The 16,437-nt window shown below is 40.2% G+C and overlaps 1 protein-coding gene across 1 annotated transcript in view; it reads right to left on the bottom strand.

Moving 5' to 3' along the window:
- The window catches only part of PEPD (peptidase D), a 212,202-nt gene that overhangs the window by 1,160 nt on the left and 194,605 nt on the right, over positions 1-16,437 (bottom strand). Inside the window, exon 14 of the mRNA XM_054048939.1 lies at positions 8,181-8,372. Coding sequence (XP_053904914.1) covers positions 8,181-8,372 — 192 coding nt within the window. The remainder of the gene's footprint in view (positions 1-8,180; positions 8,373-16,437) is intronic.

The raw sequence follows: 16,437 nt of genomic DNA, 5'->3' as shown, positions 1-16,437 counted from the left end.
TGGTGCCATTCAAATGCTGACCCATTTGTATCCAGAGCAGCCATGTTGCTGTGCTGGATCTAGTTGTCTTTTTCATTTTACATCACGTTGTCTTTTTTTTAAAAGTATAATTAGCTCCACACTAAATGATACGTACCTGATGCTGTTACTCCCAAACCACCTAACCACTGAACTTTGACCTGACAAAGTCTTACAGCGGCTTTTACTCCAACATTACTTTTCAAAAGATGATCATTTACACGTTACGTTGGGTAAGAAAGTAGCAGGGTTTTTTTTCTTAGCATTTCCAGCTCTTGTTCTGCTAAAATGAAAAGCTTGTACCATTTTCTATGGAGCTTTAATTTCCCATCTCTCTTTTTACCAGGAAATATGCCTACCCAGTCATTCCTGTTATCTTATCAGAAAAATGCTAGTAAGTCACTAAGCTGCAATAAAAGCAATTTTAGTAAGGTGTCAATCCAAGAGAACACAAACCATGGTGACTCCCACCTTACAGTGGCTTTAATGGTTTCTGACCTCTTGACATTTTAAACTAAAAATAAAGCTGGTTAACATTTGTACTGCTTGCAAAATAATCCATTTGTTCAAACAAAGTGAGTCATCTAGACGTATTAAACCGTTTAATGATTCTTTGCCAGATTATTTCTTTTACCTGGTATCAAGTAAAATGTATTATAAAGCAGAATTAAATAAACTGTTGAGTTCACACAGCTGTAAAATGAAAGGCTGCGAATCTCCTCTCTTTTCTCTGTGTTTTCTGAAAAGCACGCATTTGGAACTGCAGAAGGGAAGTAGATGACATGGCATGAGCAAGTGCATGCATCTGAGAGAGATTTTTATTCTTCTTGAACTCCCCAGTGGATCAGAAGAATAAAATGCAAGCAAAAGAATCCTAAACTTTGCCATGTCATCTTTGAAGAAGCTGTCTGGTCAAGGAGACTAGGATTGGGTGATGGAAGACTGGGAACTAGTGAAGGAAATGGAAGGGGGACTTGGAGCCAGTTGCTGGGGTGAAGAGGGTAGAACTGGGACTGACTGAACACAGAGACTTGGACAAAGAATCAGGGTGGGGGGAGGAGAGACTGAGCTAGGATGAGGTGCCAGGGAGGAAGACTAGGTCTGGGAGCCCGTAGTGGGAGAGGGGAAGAAAAAAGGGATGGGGAGAGAGAGATTGGATGAGGAGCCAGGAGGGGAAGACTGGCTGGGCAAGAAGATTGGGACAAGAAGCCTGAGGAGTGGAGACTGGGACTGGGTAGACAAGGAGAATGAGAGAAGGACAAGGAACCAGGACTGGGACCACAAGGGCAGGTTTGAGGGGACAGGGCAAAACAGGTCAAGTTTGGCCCCCCCCCTTTTTTTTTGGAGGGGGGAGGGAGAGAAAACCGGCAGAAGAGCTTATATGTACTAGAGAACACTCCCCTACAGAACCTGAAATAGAACCTGAGATTCCTGAGTCTTACAATTCCTCTGCTGTCCGCAAATATCAGTGAAATCTACTGGCAAAGTGTGTGTTTCATCCCACTTCATGGTCCACACAGAGGAAGACAACCTACTACTACAATCAGTTACTTTATTGGCTCATGTGGCAGAAGTCGAGTGGTGGATCTAAAGGTTGCAATGCTACTGATGACCCATGTGGGTTTCAATATGCTGCCACAGGATGGAATTTGGTTTTTTAGTTTTCTTTTTTAAAAACCTAGGAAATTATACACATACACACACACTTTGTTGAGGACATTAAGATTGCAAAATCAAACACTCAAAAATTAGTTGCTTGTGCAACGTTAATTCAGCTTCCTTGTCACATGTACAGTAAATTGCAGGTGACTGGCTTTTAGCTACAAGTCTAGCTTTTGGATACATTGTACAACATATCCTCTAGGCATCTTTGGGTTTTTATACACAAAATGACTTGTTTCAGAAATATTTCTGGAGACCAGTAATGTAGGCATTGTCCTTCAAACACCACTCTCCTATCAAGTGTGGTGGCACGACCTATTTAGATAGATAAGATTGCACAATTGTGTAACTCCAGCAGCAGACCTTCACATAGTTGACTCAATGGACCAAATCCTGCCCGCAGCAGCAGTCTCATGGGTAAAGCCAAGGACACGATGTGGGTTAAATAGTTTTCATCAGCTAAATATGGCCAAGGACACGATGTGGGTTAAATAGTTTTCATCAGCCTAATACACTGTTTTCCAGACTCACTAATATAGTGAGGTGCTCTGGGCTGGATGTCCTGTGTTGTCTGCCAAGTGAAGGGTGCTGTTGCACACATCTAGTTCTTTTGGCTATGATATGTTAAAGCTTTTGAGGATCTAACAACACAGTTCTGATTCACATATACAGTTAAACAAACAGTACAGGCTAACATTATGTCAGACCCCAGACATGGTTAGAAAAGTCACATGGGATACACAGCTGCTGGGAGTCCCACCTGTGAAATGATGGAAAAATATGGCCCATAGAAGCTACTATGCAAATTAAATTAGCATAAACACTGCAGTCAGATTAAAGGAACTGGGTGTCTGCCTGGAGAAGTCTGAGAAGGAGATGGACAGAGGTAAGGGGAGGGATTCTGATGCCTTCCACTGACACACACCAGCATATTTGTTATTTTTAAGGTTACAAGTTTATCACACAAGAAATGTGTATGTTTACACCAAATGGCAACAGAGCACTGAGTAGTCTGCAGTAGTTATTTATTTCTTATAGACAGTACAGTCTAGTATAAAATCCTACCTGCTGAAAATCCAGATTAAAACTGCCACATTACTACATTCCAGCGTTACTACAGCGTGACACTTCCTCATTATCTCAACCTTACCAGTCTCCCCGTTCCTGCACACAGCATGTTCTCATTTCAGCCACACTTTCTATCAATGGTCCATTCATAGTTTATAGACAGTTAATAAATTAGTAGCTATTTGAATAAAGGGTTAGTCAATTATTAGAGTCCATCACATAAATTGGTTGCTTAGAATGGTTTTAGAGAAAACTGTACATTTCATCATAGCTAACAACTTTTCTATGCAAAATCTTTATAAACATGTTTTTTGGACACTATTAAACTTGCCTGATGTGAAATATTAAGAAGCAGACAAGCATGTTTGTGATTATGAATCACTTTTCAATCATTACTAGGAATCGGTTTCATTCTGTAACATCCATTTACCACAAATACAGAAAGTGAGCTCAGCCTTAGGTAAATTAAAAGTAAGTATAACTACGACTACATTGCTCTGTGAATCAAATAAAAAAGCAATTCAATGCCCCTATATAGGTGTAAAAAGGAAATGTTTCTGCCTTTTAATTGCGCTTAATGTTTATTCTGAATTAAACAAACACTGACATTTTGAAAAATAATACCATAACATTAGCATGTTTTCAAGGTCATGGAATATGTAAAGCCATTTACTTTTAAATGAGAACAATTTGCAAATCTAAGCAGGAAATAAATTTAAAAATCCATTTAAAATTCCGTTGTGATTCAGTGTGTTTACAGACAGACACACAGAGATACACATGTTAATTTGGTTGCTACCTCAATGAACAAGTAATGCTATGGGGCAATATGAAGCCTGAGCAGAGACTGAGCATAGAAGGTCAAAATCAGATTGGCTGGTTTTGCTGGATTTTAGAGAAAACATCACATCAACAGCCTAGATCAGTAATCAGCTTATGAGAAATGGAAATCTCAAACCCCAATACATGTGAAAGATAAGCTCAGAGGGTACTGTTTAGAGCTAAGGTAATCAGCCTTTCACTTTCCCTTGGGGAAACCAGCCACTTCTCCAGCACGATAAATAAAACTACAAGGGACTTTCTAAATTGGACAATCATTTGTATTATGGAAGTATCTAGAGGACCCAGATGAGACTGGTGCCATGTTGTATTATACACTGTACAAATATATAAGACACAGTCCTTGCCCCACATAGCTTACAATCTAAATAGACAGGACAAAGGACATGAGAAAGAAAAATCAGCTTAATTTTACAGGTGGGAAACTAAGGAACAAAGAGATAAAGTGACTTGCCTAAGATCACACTGGAAGTCTGTGGCAGAACAAGGAATCGAACCCAGGTTTGCCGAGTCCCAGTCTAGTATTTTACACTCAAGACCATCCTTACTCTTCAAACTGGCACAATTAATAATATAGACTTTAACTTCTTGACTACCTCCAGGAAAACAGTGAAGCAAATAAATCCATTTTTGACCCCAAATCAAATTGTTAAGTCTGAGCACATTAGTTGCACCCATAAAGTGTGCACGAACTTGTCACACACACGGGTCATTTGGACACCTATGTATAGGACTTGCATATATGCACAAGTTTTGCAGGTGCAGTTTAGGCAGCTAGAACTGGATTAACCTTTTGTGGGCCCGGCGCCAAACATATCTGTGGGCCCCCCATAGAGGCAATGGAGCATGGCGTGGGGAGGTCAGTCCCCGGAACAAGGGGCCAGCCAGAGGCAATGGGGCATGGCATGGCAGGGGCGGCCCCGCCCAGCACGAGGGCACTATTTACAAACCGGCAGTTGCCAGATGCACAGTGGCCCACCCGGCCCTGTGCTGCCAGCGTGCCCCTTCCCCTCGGGGGCAGGCCCTTGCCATATCACACAGCCCCCCCCCCCCCCAACACCCCCTGACTCCCAATGGCCAGAGGCTCCCTGGACCCACTATTCCCAGCGCCCCCCCAGACCCACCTACAAATGCACAGTGCCCTACACAACACCACCCTCCACAGAACCCCCACTCCCTAGTGCCCCAACACACACAGATTTTCCCTGCCCCTTCACAGCCCAGCGCCTCCCCAGACCCACTCCCCGACGCCCTGCCTCCTGGCCGCATTCACCAGCCTTGCTGGGAGGTGACTGTCTGCAGGGCTGAGCCATCAGCGCAGCCAGGGCTTGTCCCACGGCCGGAAATCGCTCTTGCCCCTCGGGAGTGATGTGATCAGCCAGGCCAGGACCTGCCCCGGCCGGGGTCCCTCAAGACACACTTGCCTGGAGGGGCCCAGCAAAGCCCTCCACACTGTTCCCCCCCACCCCCACACACCTGGGGCCCCACAGGTGGTGGAAAGCAGAGACTGCCCAGAGCTAGAGGTGCACTGGGGTCTGGCCAGGGGGCTGAGAGGAGCAGGGGGTGTGGCCAGGCAGTGGAGAGGAGCCCTCAGCCAGCTGGTGGGCAGGCTGAGAGGAGCAAGTGGTGGGCGGGGGGAGCCAGCGGTGTCTCAGGGCACAGTGCAAGCAGAGCAGGCCAGGGCCCCTTCTGAGCATGGTCCCAGCTCCATGGAGCCACTGTAAACCCAGCACTGGGCACCCACGTTGGAGCTCTGTGTTGTCTCTTCTTACTTTCTCCTGGAGCTTTACTTGTATTCTGCTTCCTCTCTTTGGCCAGTTCTAAGCATTAGTGAAGAAAAGACTAACGAAGGCTCAGTTTCTCTACTGATTGGGATGGGCAGGGATGAGAGAGAGGTTGTTCCTGCCTGGGAGACAAGAATTCCCAGTGGTAGGTCCTCTCCTATGGAAATTGCTCTTGCCAGAAATATGTCTGAGCCTTCAATTGACCACATTTAGAATGTGATGAAGCATGCCTGAGAGCTGTTCAACAGTTTCACTACCTAAAATCTCCCACAGAAAACAGTGCTGGGTGCTGAACAGTTTTTAAAGTCTGGCCACTTATTTACGTGCTCACTGCAGGTTCTGGAATCTCCTCCTGTCTCTTACTGGCTAAGTTACGCTTTGCAGTATTAAATTAGGGAATTTGATTCCTTTTTTGGGATAGGTTTTTTGCTATTCAATTTAAGTCTTGTAAAGTAAAGCCAGACACTATATTGATGAGCCTCATACATTATCATAAATTATTAGTACTGCAGACAACTTTCTGAGATCTTTTTAGTTTGTAGAGGATAATTCTCCTCAAATGTGTTTGGAAGAGGTATTAACTCAGCCTGTATAAATGGAAATAAACTAGAATGCAATTACTAAGAACTAAGTAACATTCATTGGGGAGTATCTTTCATCTCCCAGGAATCACGTTAAGAGTTAGAATTAGAAGGATTGTCAAGGTATTTTTATTGTATTACTTTTAAACTTTGCTGTAAAATTTAAATGTATTTCAGTTTTAGAACTTATTTCAATTTTTTTTCCTGGACAGAATTAAGCTACCTGTGTTTGTTTTGTTATTTTAAAGAATAAGTGACGATTGGAAACTGAGGCGGGTGCTCAATCCTTTCCTGTGCACCAATCCTCTTGGCAAATTCAGAGGCCCAATCCAGATCTTCTTAGATGGAAACAGCAGTCCTCATTAAGGGAGATAAAGCAAAAATTAGGGAAGGGATTGGATCTTGGGGGCTCATGGAACCCCCTGGAGGGAAACATTTACAGTTCAACACATGAAGAGTAAGTTAGTTGGACAACAACTTAGAAATGCTGGGCTCATGGATACAAGCAAAAAATGGACTGTTTTACTCCAAACACACACAATGGGAGTCCATGTATCCCCCCACCTGCTCTGTCCTGTAGAGTTAAAACACAAACATGTATTCCTCCTTTGGGGTGTTTGCACCAATACAGTGAATAATGGGGGTTTTGGTTGAATATTTCCAAGATAAGAGAGCCAGGATTCAATCCAATTACTAAATGGTTCCCAAAGTCTGTTCTTGGGATAAGTAACAAAAACCCAGCCTACTTTTATGGTGGTGTTTAACTGGGAAAGGGCGTCTACGGTGTCCCTTTAAAACAGGTTTAAGGGTCAAATACAGTATGACACGCTCAAAGTTAGAAAATGCAGAGTTAAACATGACGCACTCCTTTCATTCATCAGGATCATGACTGGCTGGCAAGTACTGACAAAAGAAATAACAAGGTAAGATAACATCCCAAATTACACACCAGAGGGTAAAGTCCCACATCGTGTGATAAGATTATATACTTTGGATATAGTACTTTTAAAGCCAGTTGTATAGTAGATTGGATGACTCAGAGGATTGGTAATGGAATATGGAACCTTTTGTTTCTAGGTTGGCGGTTCAAAGCTAGCTTAGATCAACAGTGGTGAAGCTGTTACTAGCAGATGATTGTTTGGTGGATTATGATAAATTAGTTGGTGATAGCAATACAGACAATTCCTAAATCACTACCACAATTGCCACTAAGTGTTATCCTTGCTGAGAGTCTCAGCAGACAAGCCAAGGAGTGCCGGCTGAACTAAAAGCCTCTCCAACAATTAAGGGATATACTGACAAGGGAAAGCTTCAAATCCTACTGTCTGTGTCGTTTCTTGACTGTGGAAGAACATAGGACTTACAGTCTTCAGAGTGTCAATCTGACACCTTTCAAAAATGCTAATTTTGCTAATGAGAAACGTATCTGAAGGCATCTAACCGGTTAAACGTTCTAGAGTGAATTTAGTGACGTGAGAAGTGTCACAGACAGCATGATGGGAATGAGTCCCTCTGCTTATTCACATACACACCAGCCACTAGGATGTAAATGATAATTTGGGGTCATTAGTGGTGCAAAACTCATACTCCATACCCTCTTTTCTGAGACAGCCATCCTCCTCCATGCACAATCTGCCAGGTAGGCCTTGCAATATGGAGCCTGAGCAGCCAAGGTCAAACTTACACGCTCATGAACTCTGAACTTCCCTATATAGAACCTCACCATTCTTGGTGCACAGGTTTCATGACAACTATAATCCTGCTCAAAGGGTTTTTTCAGTTCTCTACTAACGCCATGCTGGATTAAGGAACACAAGGCTTTCCTTCCACAGTAGGAGAAGTGAACACTTCTCGTTGTGTTGCAGGTTTGAAGAGAAACTAAGTCAGCAGTATGAACCTTGGTATCTTGTTTCATAATATACAAGTTTCTTTGTCTCGCCCTGTAGACATGCCATTTATTTAACATGCAGCCTGTTAGTGATGGAGGAGAGTACTTCTATCAGTGAAGAAAATGGACCTCCAGTTAATCTGAGGTGAATGAGTTAAAGTACGAATTTAGAAAGCACGCAGTTGGGCTTAGGGACTCAACTGACAAAGTGCCCTCTACAGAAGTAGTTTCCTTCATAATGTATTACATTTTCTAGAACAAATTTCTTCCTGCACATGCATGAAAAGACAAAGCAGAAAATCTGCCAGAACCATTATCTAACCCAGTGAAGTTACTCACCCCACCAAATCTTCGAAAACGCTGCAGGACTTCATTATTGATGAAACAAGACTGTGAAGGATCATTGAGTGCTTGGTCCAACAGGCGGTCAATAAAGTAAATGCCTGGTTCCACGGTCAGCACCATGCCTTCCTTAAGAACGCGGGCAGTTCTCAAACTTTTGAGGCCTGGAAGGTTAATGCGGTCAACTCCCTAGGAAAGAAGCATTTGTTTTAAATGACAGAAAAATAAATCCACAGTTAGCCTTTTATTATAACTCTTCTGTGTTGAGTCCTCTAAGGACATATGAAAACCCAGAAAGGCTAGAAATGGAGTTGGAAGCGGAGGACTGAAATAACACAATACAACCATCTCTATCTTAACTTTCATATCCATCTGCACTTCAAACAAATAGATTCACAGCTTTAAATTCAGCTGTGTAAATGGAGCTTTTTTTCACTGTGTAAATGCTGGCTCACCATGTACTTGGTATTGAACTCCCACCTTGTTTACTCCTTTAGAAAAATAAAAACTATTTGTATTATTTCTTCCCCCTGCACCCTTTGTACAGCATTTCCAATGTAACATTTTAAAATGAGTTACAAATCTTGAAAAACAGGCCCATTTTATTGCTGAAGGAATTGAATTATGGAGCATGAGACAATTCTCTAAGGTTATGCAAATCAATATCCTTATTGAATGTTATTAAAATGCATTTATGACCGTGATTCAAAAGCAGTGAGTCTACAACAGTTCTCATCTTGAGTGACTTCACAACAGCAGTCCATTTGGAACTAGATTTTTTCAGATTCAGACTTTCAGGCAACATGGTGCTGACTGATTTTACTGAAAACATAGTTGAAGCAATCAAGTTCTGACAAGTAAAACACTCTCTTCTTTCCAAGAGTTGGTGAAGTACAATGATATATGAAGACATGCTTAGTCAAGAAATTTGAAACATTGCAGAGACTGGTTGAGGATATTAATAATCTTCCTCAAAACGTGCCAGGTATTGCAACACCTGAATAAAAATAAATCCCACTCTCTTCAATTAAAACATCAAAATCCTTTGCGTCTTCAGCATAGCCTCATCAGCAAAATATTGTGATGACCAATATATGGATCATAGGGCCACAACCCTGCTAGCACTTACATATGTAAAGTTAAGCACCTGTAAGTATTTCCACTGAAGCCAATGGGACTACGCATGTGAGTAGAGTCAAGCATGAATGGAAGTGTTTGCAGGATAAGGATATTCTCCTCTCTGGTCTTCACAGAGCTTTGCTAATTCATCCCTTAAAGCTAACATCCTTGTCTATAGTGGGCTTGGAACTGTTAGTACAGCTATTCGTAGTGGTGAAGTAAACACTTCCTTCCTCCAGGGATTAAGCAGGTTTCCTCTCCAGTACCCTCAGCCTTTGTCAGCTGAGGGGCAGAGACTAGGCATAAAAGTGAACCAAGGTATGTCAGGTGGCAGAATGAGGGGCCTGAATCAGCCATATTTTAGTTTTCAGTGAACTGTCCCCTTTCAAAGTGTATAACACTCAGAATACTATTTGCTCAAAAGCTCTGATTTTCAGTTCAGAGAAAGCTTATTTCTCATCAATACTAAATGTCAATTTCAAGCAATAAAGACAGGTTCAAGAGTAGCAGCCGTGTTAGTCTGTATCCGCAAAAAGAACAGGAGTACTTGTGGCACCTTAGAGACTGACAAATTTATTTGAGCATATTGTAGCCCACGAAAGCTTATACTCAAATAAATTTGTTAGTCTCTAAGGTGCCACAAGTACTCCTGTTCTTCAAGCAATAAAGTCTATTTTATTTTTGCTAGTCACCGAAATTGTATTTGGGGTTTCCCGTTTGGGGTATTTAGTCTCTTCCCATGTATGATGTCTACCCTGGCCAATATTTTCAAAGGTGGGTGCGTAATCCATATTTAAGTAGCTAAAAGAATGGCCTGATTTTCAGAGATGATTTTCACCTCTATCACTGACTTCAGTGGCAATTGCGGGTACTCAGCAGCCTCTGAAAATAAGGCCAGTGTTATTTAGGAATCGTGTTTTGAACATTTCCAAGGTATATTTGATAAACCCAGTCTTGTTTGTTTGCTTTTGTGCGTTTTGATCAGGATTTTTATTCACCAGGTTTAACCTAAAACAGGGCAGCTCAGATGTAATCATCTTGCTGAGCTATGATTGGGAGACAATCACTATTTAGAATTTGTATAGGTCTTAAATGCTGAAATGATCAATACGTTAATTATTTAAGATCTATTTATAATTGAACAGAGATGGAGCATCTTTCCTTCACTGCTGTCCCGTGAGCTATGTCATCTTGGTCTCATTCTGTAATGCTTAAAGCCAAGGAAATACGGGCATCCAGTTTTGCGGATTAATCTCTTTCATTAGCTGTAAAGAATCAGATTACTAGAGGGGCCTTTTGGAGTTTTTCCAAATTTATCTAAGCAGCTTTATATAAACTTCTCCTGAACTAACAAACCATATTTGACTTTTAAGTCTCTATCTCCCCAATTTTGGTTTTAAATTCCTTTTTGCAAATCATTCCAAGCCATTTGCTAGATAAATTGATATACAATGAAAATAACCAAGATGCCAAAAAACTCTGAAGGCATCATTGACACATTTTTGTAATTATTACTTTCTACTTAAAACCATATCTTCACTGATATTTTTAGCCACATTAAGCTAGATTACAATTAGCAAAGGTATGCCTACCTAATGCGATCCCCATCAATTGCAGTGTAGACATACCCTTATCATGCTCACCACTCTGATATTTGAGTACCTTATGTGGTACATGGTTTTTTAGACATACTAGCACTCATCTCACTGGTTATCAAATTCACCAGCTCAGGTGTCTGGCAGCTTCTCTGAGCGTGTCTACACTACAATTAAAAACCTGCAGCTAGTCTGTGCTTGCCGGGCTCAGGCTAAGGGACTGTTTAATTGCGGGGTAGACGTTCAGGCTTGGACTGTAGCCCGAGCTCTGGGACCCTCCCACCTCATAGGGTGCTATCGCCCGGGCTCCAGCCCAAGATCTACAGCACAATTCAACAGACCCTTAGTCCAACCCTGGTTTTTAATTGCAGTGTAGACATATCCTTTAAGTGCAGAGTCTGCTCAGGCTATTTACAAAAACTGGGCTAAAGCAACTGTTTCCTGTAAAGCTGGCAGGGTCCCTGGGGCAGGCCTGAAAATAGGAACACTGCTGTTTCCAGGGCCACCCTACTAAAGATCATACTGTATTGGGTGCATAACTCGGCAGGCAAAATATGTCCCATTGACCCCAGAATCCTCTGTTAGATTTTCTCCCTTTTATAACTGAAGTTTCCATACAGCATTCTCACCCAAATAACTAACCCCTTGAATCAAGCATTGAATACTCTCGATAGCATTGCTGCTTGTTGAGAGCTGAAATGGAGGATCAAAATGAGAGTGCTGCATCACTACCCTTTATTATTTGTATTGCAGTAGTGCCTAGGAGCCCCAGTCATGGACCAAGACCCTATTGTGCTAGGTGCTGTACAAGCAACAAAGCAATCCCTGCCCCAAAGAGAAATGTAGAACAGTAGTATAGTAAACATCTTAGCACCCCATGCATCTAAAAAGGTACATTCAGTGGTATCTTGGGAAGCCTTGCTTTTGAAGAACTGTTTATCTTATTGTACACATCAAGCAACAAACAGTATCCAAAACCATATTCTAGCACTGTGATTTTATTTTGAAGTTCTATTTGCATTTGAAAATTGGTTCAGGCCCACAGTAAGCACAGATGTATGACACTGTCATTTGCAACTGTTCTCCTGCCAAGAAAATTGGATTCCAATTAATGGTTCATGTAAGGTAACAAAAAACAGCAAGTCTAGGCAACAAGCACTGTCAAGGGAACAACAGAATTATTAAGTAAACTGAGTATTCTACTATGTGATCAAAATAAAAGTTCAAATTAAGATAAGTGGGCAGTAATATGAAATACAGATTTCTTTTGGAATAAAAAAGAAATTCGGAGGTGAAAAAAGACATTGATTATCTCTTAGTAAAAGGATCCAATTAAAACTAAAGGGCTGCCTCAGTACATGGACATCTTGCCATCATCAGGAGTTGATAAGAATAAAAATAACAACAATACAATATCTTATATTTATATGTACTTTTTCCACTGAGGGATCCAAAGTGTTTTATTAACTTAGGGTCCAGTCCTGGTAATATTACCAGATGTAATGGTTATATGTAATTGGGTAGTTCCAGTGAGGTTCGTGTCCCCAGTCCGTGGGTCCTCGAGTTGTGCTTGGCACAGGACCTAAGAGGGAGCCCCAGGCATGTGCTAGCTGTATCAGCTGCTAATGGCTCCCCAGGGGCCATTATATCAGACAGGGATTGCCTGAGTGTAGAGATGCTCTGGCCACATCCTTCCACAGCCCTCACAGAGAATCCATATCAGCCTGATTAGGACAGCTCAAAGTGGCTGTAGCAGGGACCAAGTTCTGGTCCAATATGACTATTTGTGGTTGTAAACTCTGGGCAATATTCACAGGGCTAGGCTCTTAGACAGTTTCAAACTATACATTGGTACTTTTTCTTATTAAGTTGCCATGGGATCTTTAGCTAGCACAAGTTGGGATCTCAGTTTTAGATCACGTCCAGCGCACTGCAGTCATGACTATGTTCTCTAATTAAAAATCAAATATTATTTAAATAATCATACTATCAACATCTATATTATACTAAATCTATATTAAAAATAAGAGTCAAGTTGTTCTATCAGTCACCCATTGTGCACATCTATGTCTAATGAGCTCATTTATTGTAGAAAAAAAAAAAAGAGTCCTGAATGGCTAACAATAAAATAAAACCTTGAATTTCATACAATTTGTCTCTTGGTCCCTTCTCCCTAAATCCTTGGTTCTCTTGCTCAGTGAATTAAGTAATCTCCAGTTACCATTCTGTCTGGGTTTTATCGACAGCCCTAGCAGACTCCAGCCAGCCAAAGGAGCTGCTACTCAACTGAGTTTGAAACTGACAGCAGGTTAGATGAGTATCTGCTTCAAGCACCATATACTTCTCCTGGTACTTGGGAGTCAGAGTTCCCTTTTCTATAGGATAATCTAATTACTTGTCAGAGCTTTTGGGATGCAACTAAAAGTTAACACTGGGGAAACTGAGACCACAATGTATAAATTTAGCTATTTTTATGTTAAAAAGTTTTTCTTCTTTTCATAGGCATCAAGTTTAAACTGCACTCTAAACTTCCCCTGCAATGACTGGAAGAGCATCAGGAAGCAGAATTATCTGTCATTGGGATTTTAATCTACTCCTGTAACTTGGTTCTGATCTTAACTTCCCAGGTCATTTTTGCTTCCCCATTCTGAGATGTCACTAGGTTCCCCTGCTGCCATTATGAAAGTACTGAAAAATACTGAATGTTTTTTCTATTTCAACAGATTTAATTCAATTCAGGAATGAGAGTAAATGGCAGATACTGAATGGTAAAATCACCGTGTTGGCAGCTACAATATAATCGGAAAGAATAGGAGAACATTAATACTCCATGTTTTAATACTCAAATGACTTTTTTTTGTTACAGACAGAGAATATATGTAAGATATTCTGGGCTTTTTCTTTTGTGGGCCTTTTGTCATTAATGTTAATAGGAATTGCCTTTGCAAAAACCCAAAGGCACAAATCTGGACTGGCACAGCAAAATTCAGATCTAAACTCCCCCTCCCAAATGTAAAGATTTTTGGACTGAGTATTAATTAAAAAGAAACACAAAACAAAATCAGTTTCCTGATATTCAAATGAAGGGGTAAACACCCTGAAAAGTCAAAGTTTCATAATTCGGTAGGTAAGGGACTGCATTATATCATGAACTGAACTTTTTTCCTCTTCTGTTTATGTTAAAAACCATTTTTTCTACTGCAACGTGTAAATCCAAAAGCTTTAGAATAAACCCTCGCAGAAAAGGCCTTTGGGACTTGATAGAGAATGATGACTTTTCTCCACATCTGTAGAATTACATAGCCAGAGTATAATACTCCATTCAATTATATAGGTTGCTTTAAAAGTCTTACAGAACGGATTCTATTCTGTACTAAACACCTTGGTTTCAGGCTAATTTCTGTAGAACCTGATTGGTTTCATCCCTATTAAAGTCTATAGGATTTTTCCATATGGAAGCCTTTGCAAATTTTCTTCTTGGCAATACTTTTCCTGCTCATTGCCAAGGTGGCCCACATGGCAGTATATTGCAGAAAAGGGACTGAATTAAAATGAAAAGATAAAGAAAGAGAAGCAAGTACATCCTTATCTTCACTCCAGCTACACAATTTATTACAGTGATAAGGATGAACTCAGAACTAACCCTACACAAGTGATTGTCAAAGGGGAATCGTCTTCAAATGAGTGAGCTGCTGGTGGCGTTCCACACGGATCAGTTCTATTTTAATGCTATTTTTCTAAAATGCTATTTTAACATTTTTATTAATGCCCTGAAAGAAAACAAAATCATTACTGATATAAAGTTTGCCCATGACACACAAATTGTGGAAGTGATAAATAATGAAGAAGTCGTCCCTGGTACAGAACAATCTGGATCATTTGGTAAGCAGGGTGCCCGCAAACAATATGCGTTTTAATGTGGCTAATTGTAAATGTATACATCTAGGAACAAGGAACATAGGCAATTAAGACCAGAGATGTTCAAAGTAAAGATCAATTCTACAACTTTTTTTTTTATAACTTGAGATGTCCAAGGGACAGCTGTTAACCCAATTTAAATTAACCGATTTGTTATTGCAGAAAGCCTTAAAATATACTTAGCATTTTACAGAGCCTTACTGTCAATTAATACAACATGAAATTGAAACATCTCAAGAATCAAGAGACAAGGAATTGTGATTTAAAAGAAAATTTCACCCATGTCTTCCGATGTAAAATGTTTAACATTTTTCAATTGAACAGGCACAAATCCTCATTTATATCCCATAAAGAATTTACTCAGAAAACAAATGAAAGTGTGTGGGAAAACTGTATTCATGATTAAATGCTACAGTTGACACCAAACCTAATGGAGATTTCATACTCAGTTAGCTTTTTCTGACTGAGGGCCAGATTTTCTGAAGTACTTAGCATATACCACTGGGCCCAGATTTTCAAGCCTGCTCAACTCCCATTTAGGGCCCTAAATGAAGCAGCCAGATTTTCAAAAGTGTTCAGCATCCAGAAGCTCCCCTTAAGAAGTACGCTATTTAGGGCAAGGTTTCTCCTTGAGAGCGGCTCACTGCCGAGAACTTCTTAAAATCAGGGCACTTATTTAGGTCCTAAATGGGAGCTGTTGGGTAATAAATTCTTTTGAAAATCTGGCCATAAATATAGTTTATATACCACCAACATTGTTTGCCAAAACTAAAAGCTTTTACAAAGCAACAAAAGAAAGATAATATATATATTTTGAATAAAACAACATTATTTGTATAGGATATTTGCATACATTTTGCAGTGTTGCTGTCAGGGTAAGAAAGTGCTTACTGAATGCTGCATGTGAAAGCTGCTTACTGGAAAAAAATATTACTGCCAATTTTGCAAAAACCTGGCTACTAATGAATAACTAATCTAAGATAACCATGTCTGGAATCAGTTTTTTGGAACACAGCATACTTTGTGATGGATAGAAATTAGGAAATGAAAAACTTACTGTGTTATTCCAAATTTAGCTGCTTATACTTGAAAAATAGTTGAATAATAAGTATTTGGAAAGTTTTTCTTTTTTAAAATAATTTTTAATGCTTTCAAAATTCTCTCAGCCAAAAGCAAGTAACTTGTTTCTTAGTTAATTAGAAAATAGGACAGGATATGGCAAGCATATGCATAGCATGTAATAAGCACGCAAACAGCATTGTGAAATTCCTCATAAAAGCAGCCTACTTGGTAAATGTTAAAACACACCAAAAGAACTTCACAATCTATAAAATATATTTAAAATGTATCATCTCCTCATAAGAAAATGAAACATAGCCAAGACCCTTCTTTTAGTTAACATGGACAAGAGGTGTGTTCATGCTGCAGTGTCCAACTGTGTATATTTATAATTTAATTAAGAAAAATACTGTAGAAAGTATTTTGATGGTTAATTCAGATGCGTGCAGAATTACTTCCATTGATTTCCTGATACAACATTGGTAGTATGATAGCCTAAACTTTGCATAGAATTCACAGAGGCAGACGTTCAAGTGCCTCAGAGACCAAATTTTAAAAGTTTC

This window comes from Malaclemys terrapin, chromosome 14 (genome assembly GCF_027887155.1).
Source record: "Malaclemys terrapin pileata isolate rMalTer1 chromosome 14, rMalTer1.hap1, whole genome shotgun sequence".
In the NCBI taxonomy this organism is placed as follows: Eukaryota; Metazoa; Chordata; order Testudines; family Emydidae; genus Malaclemys; species Malaclemys terrapin.
This window is presented reverse-complemented; position numbering and strand designations above follow the sequence as displayed.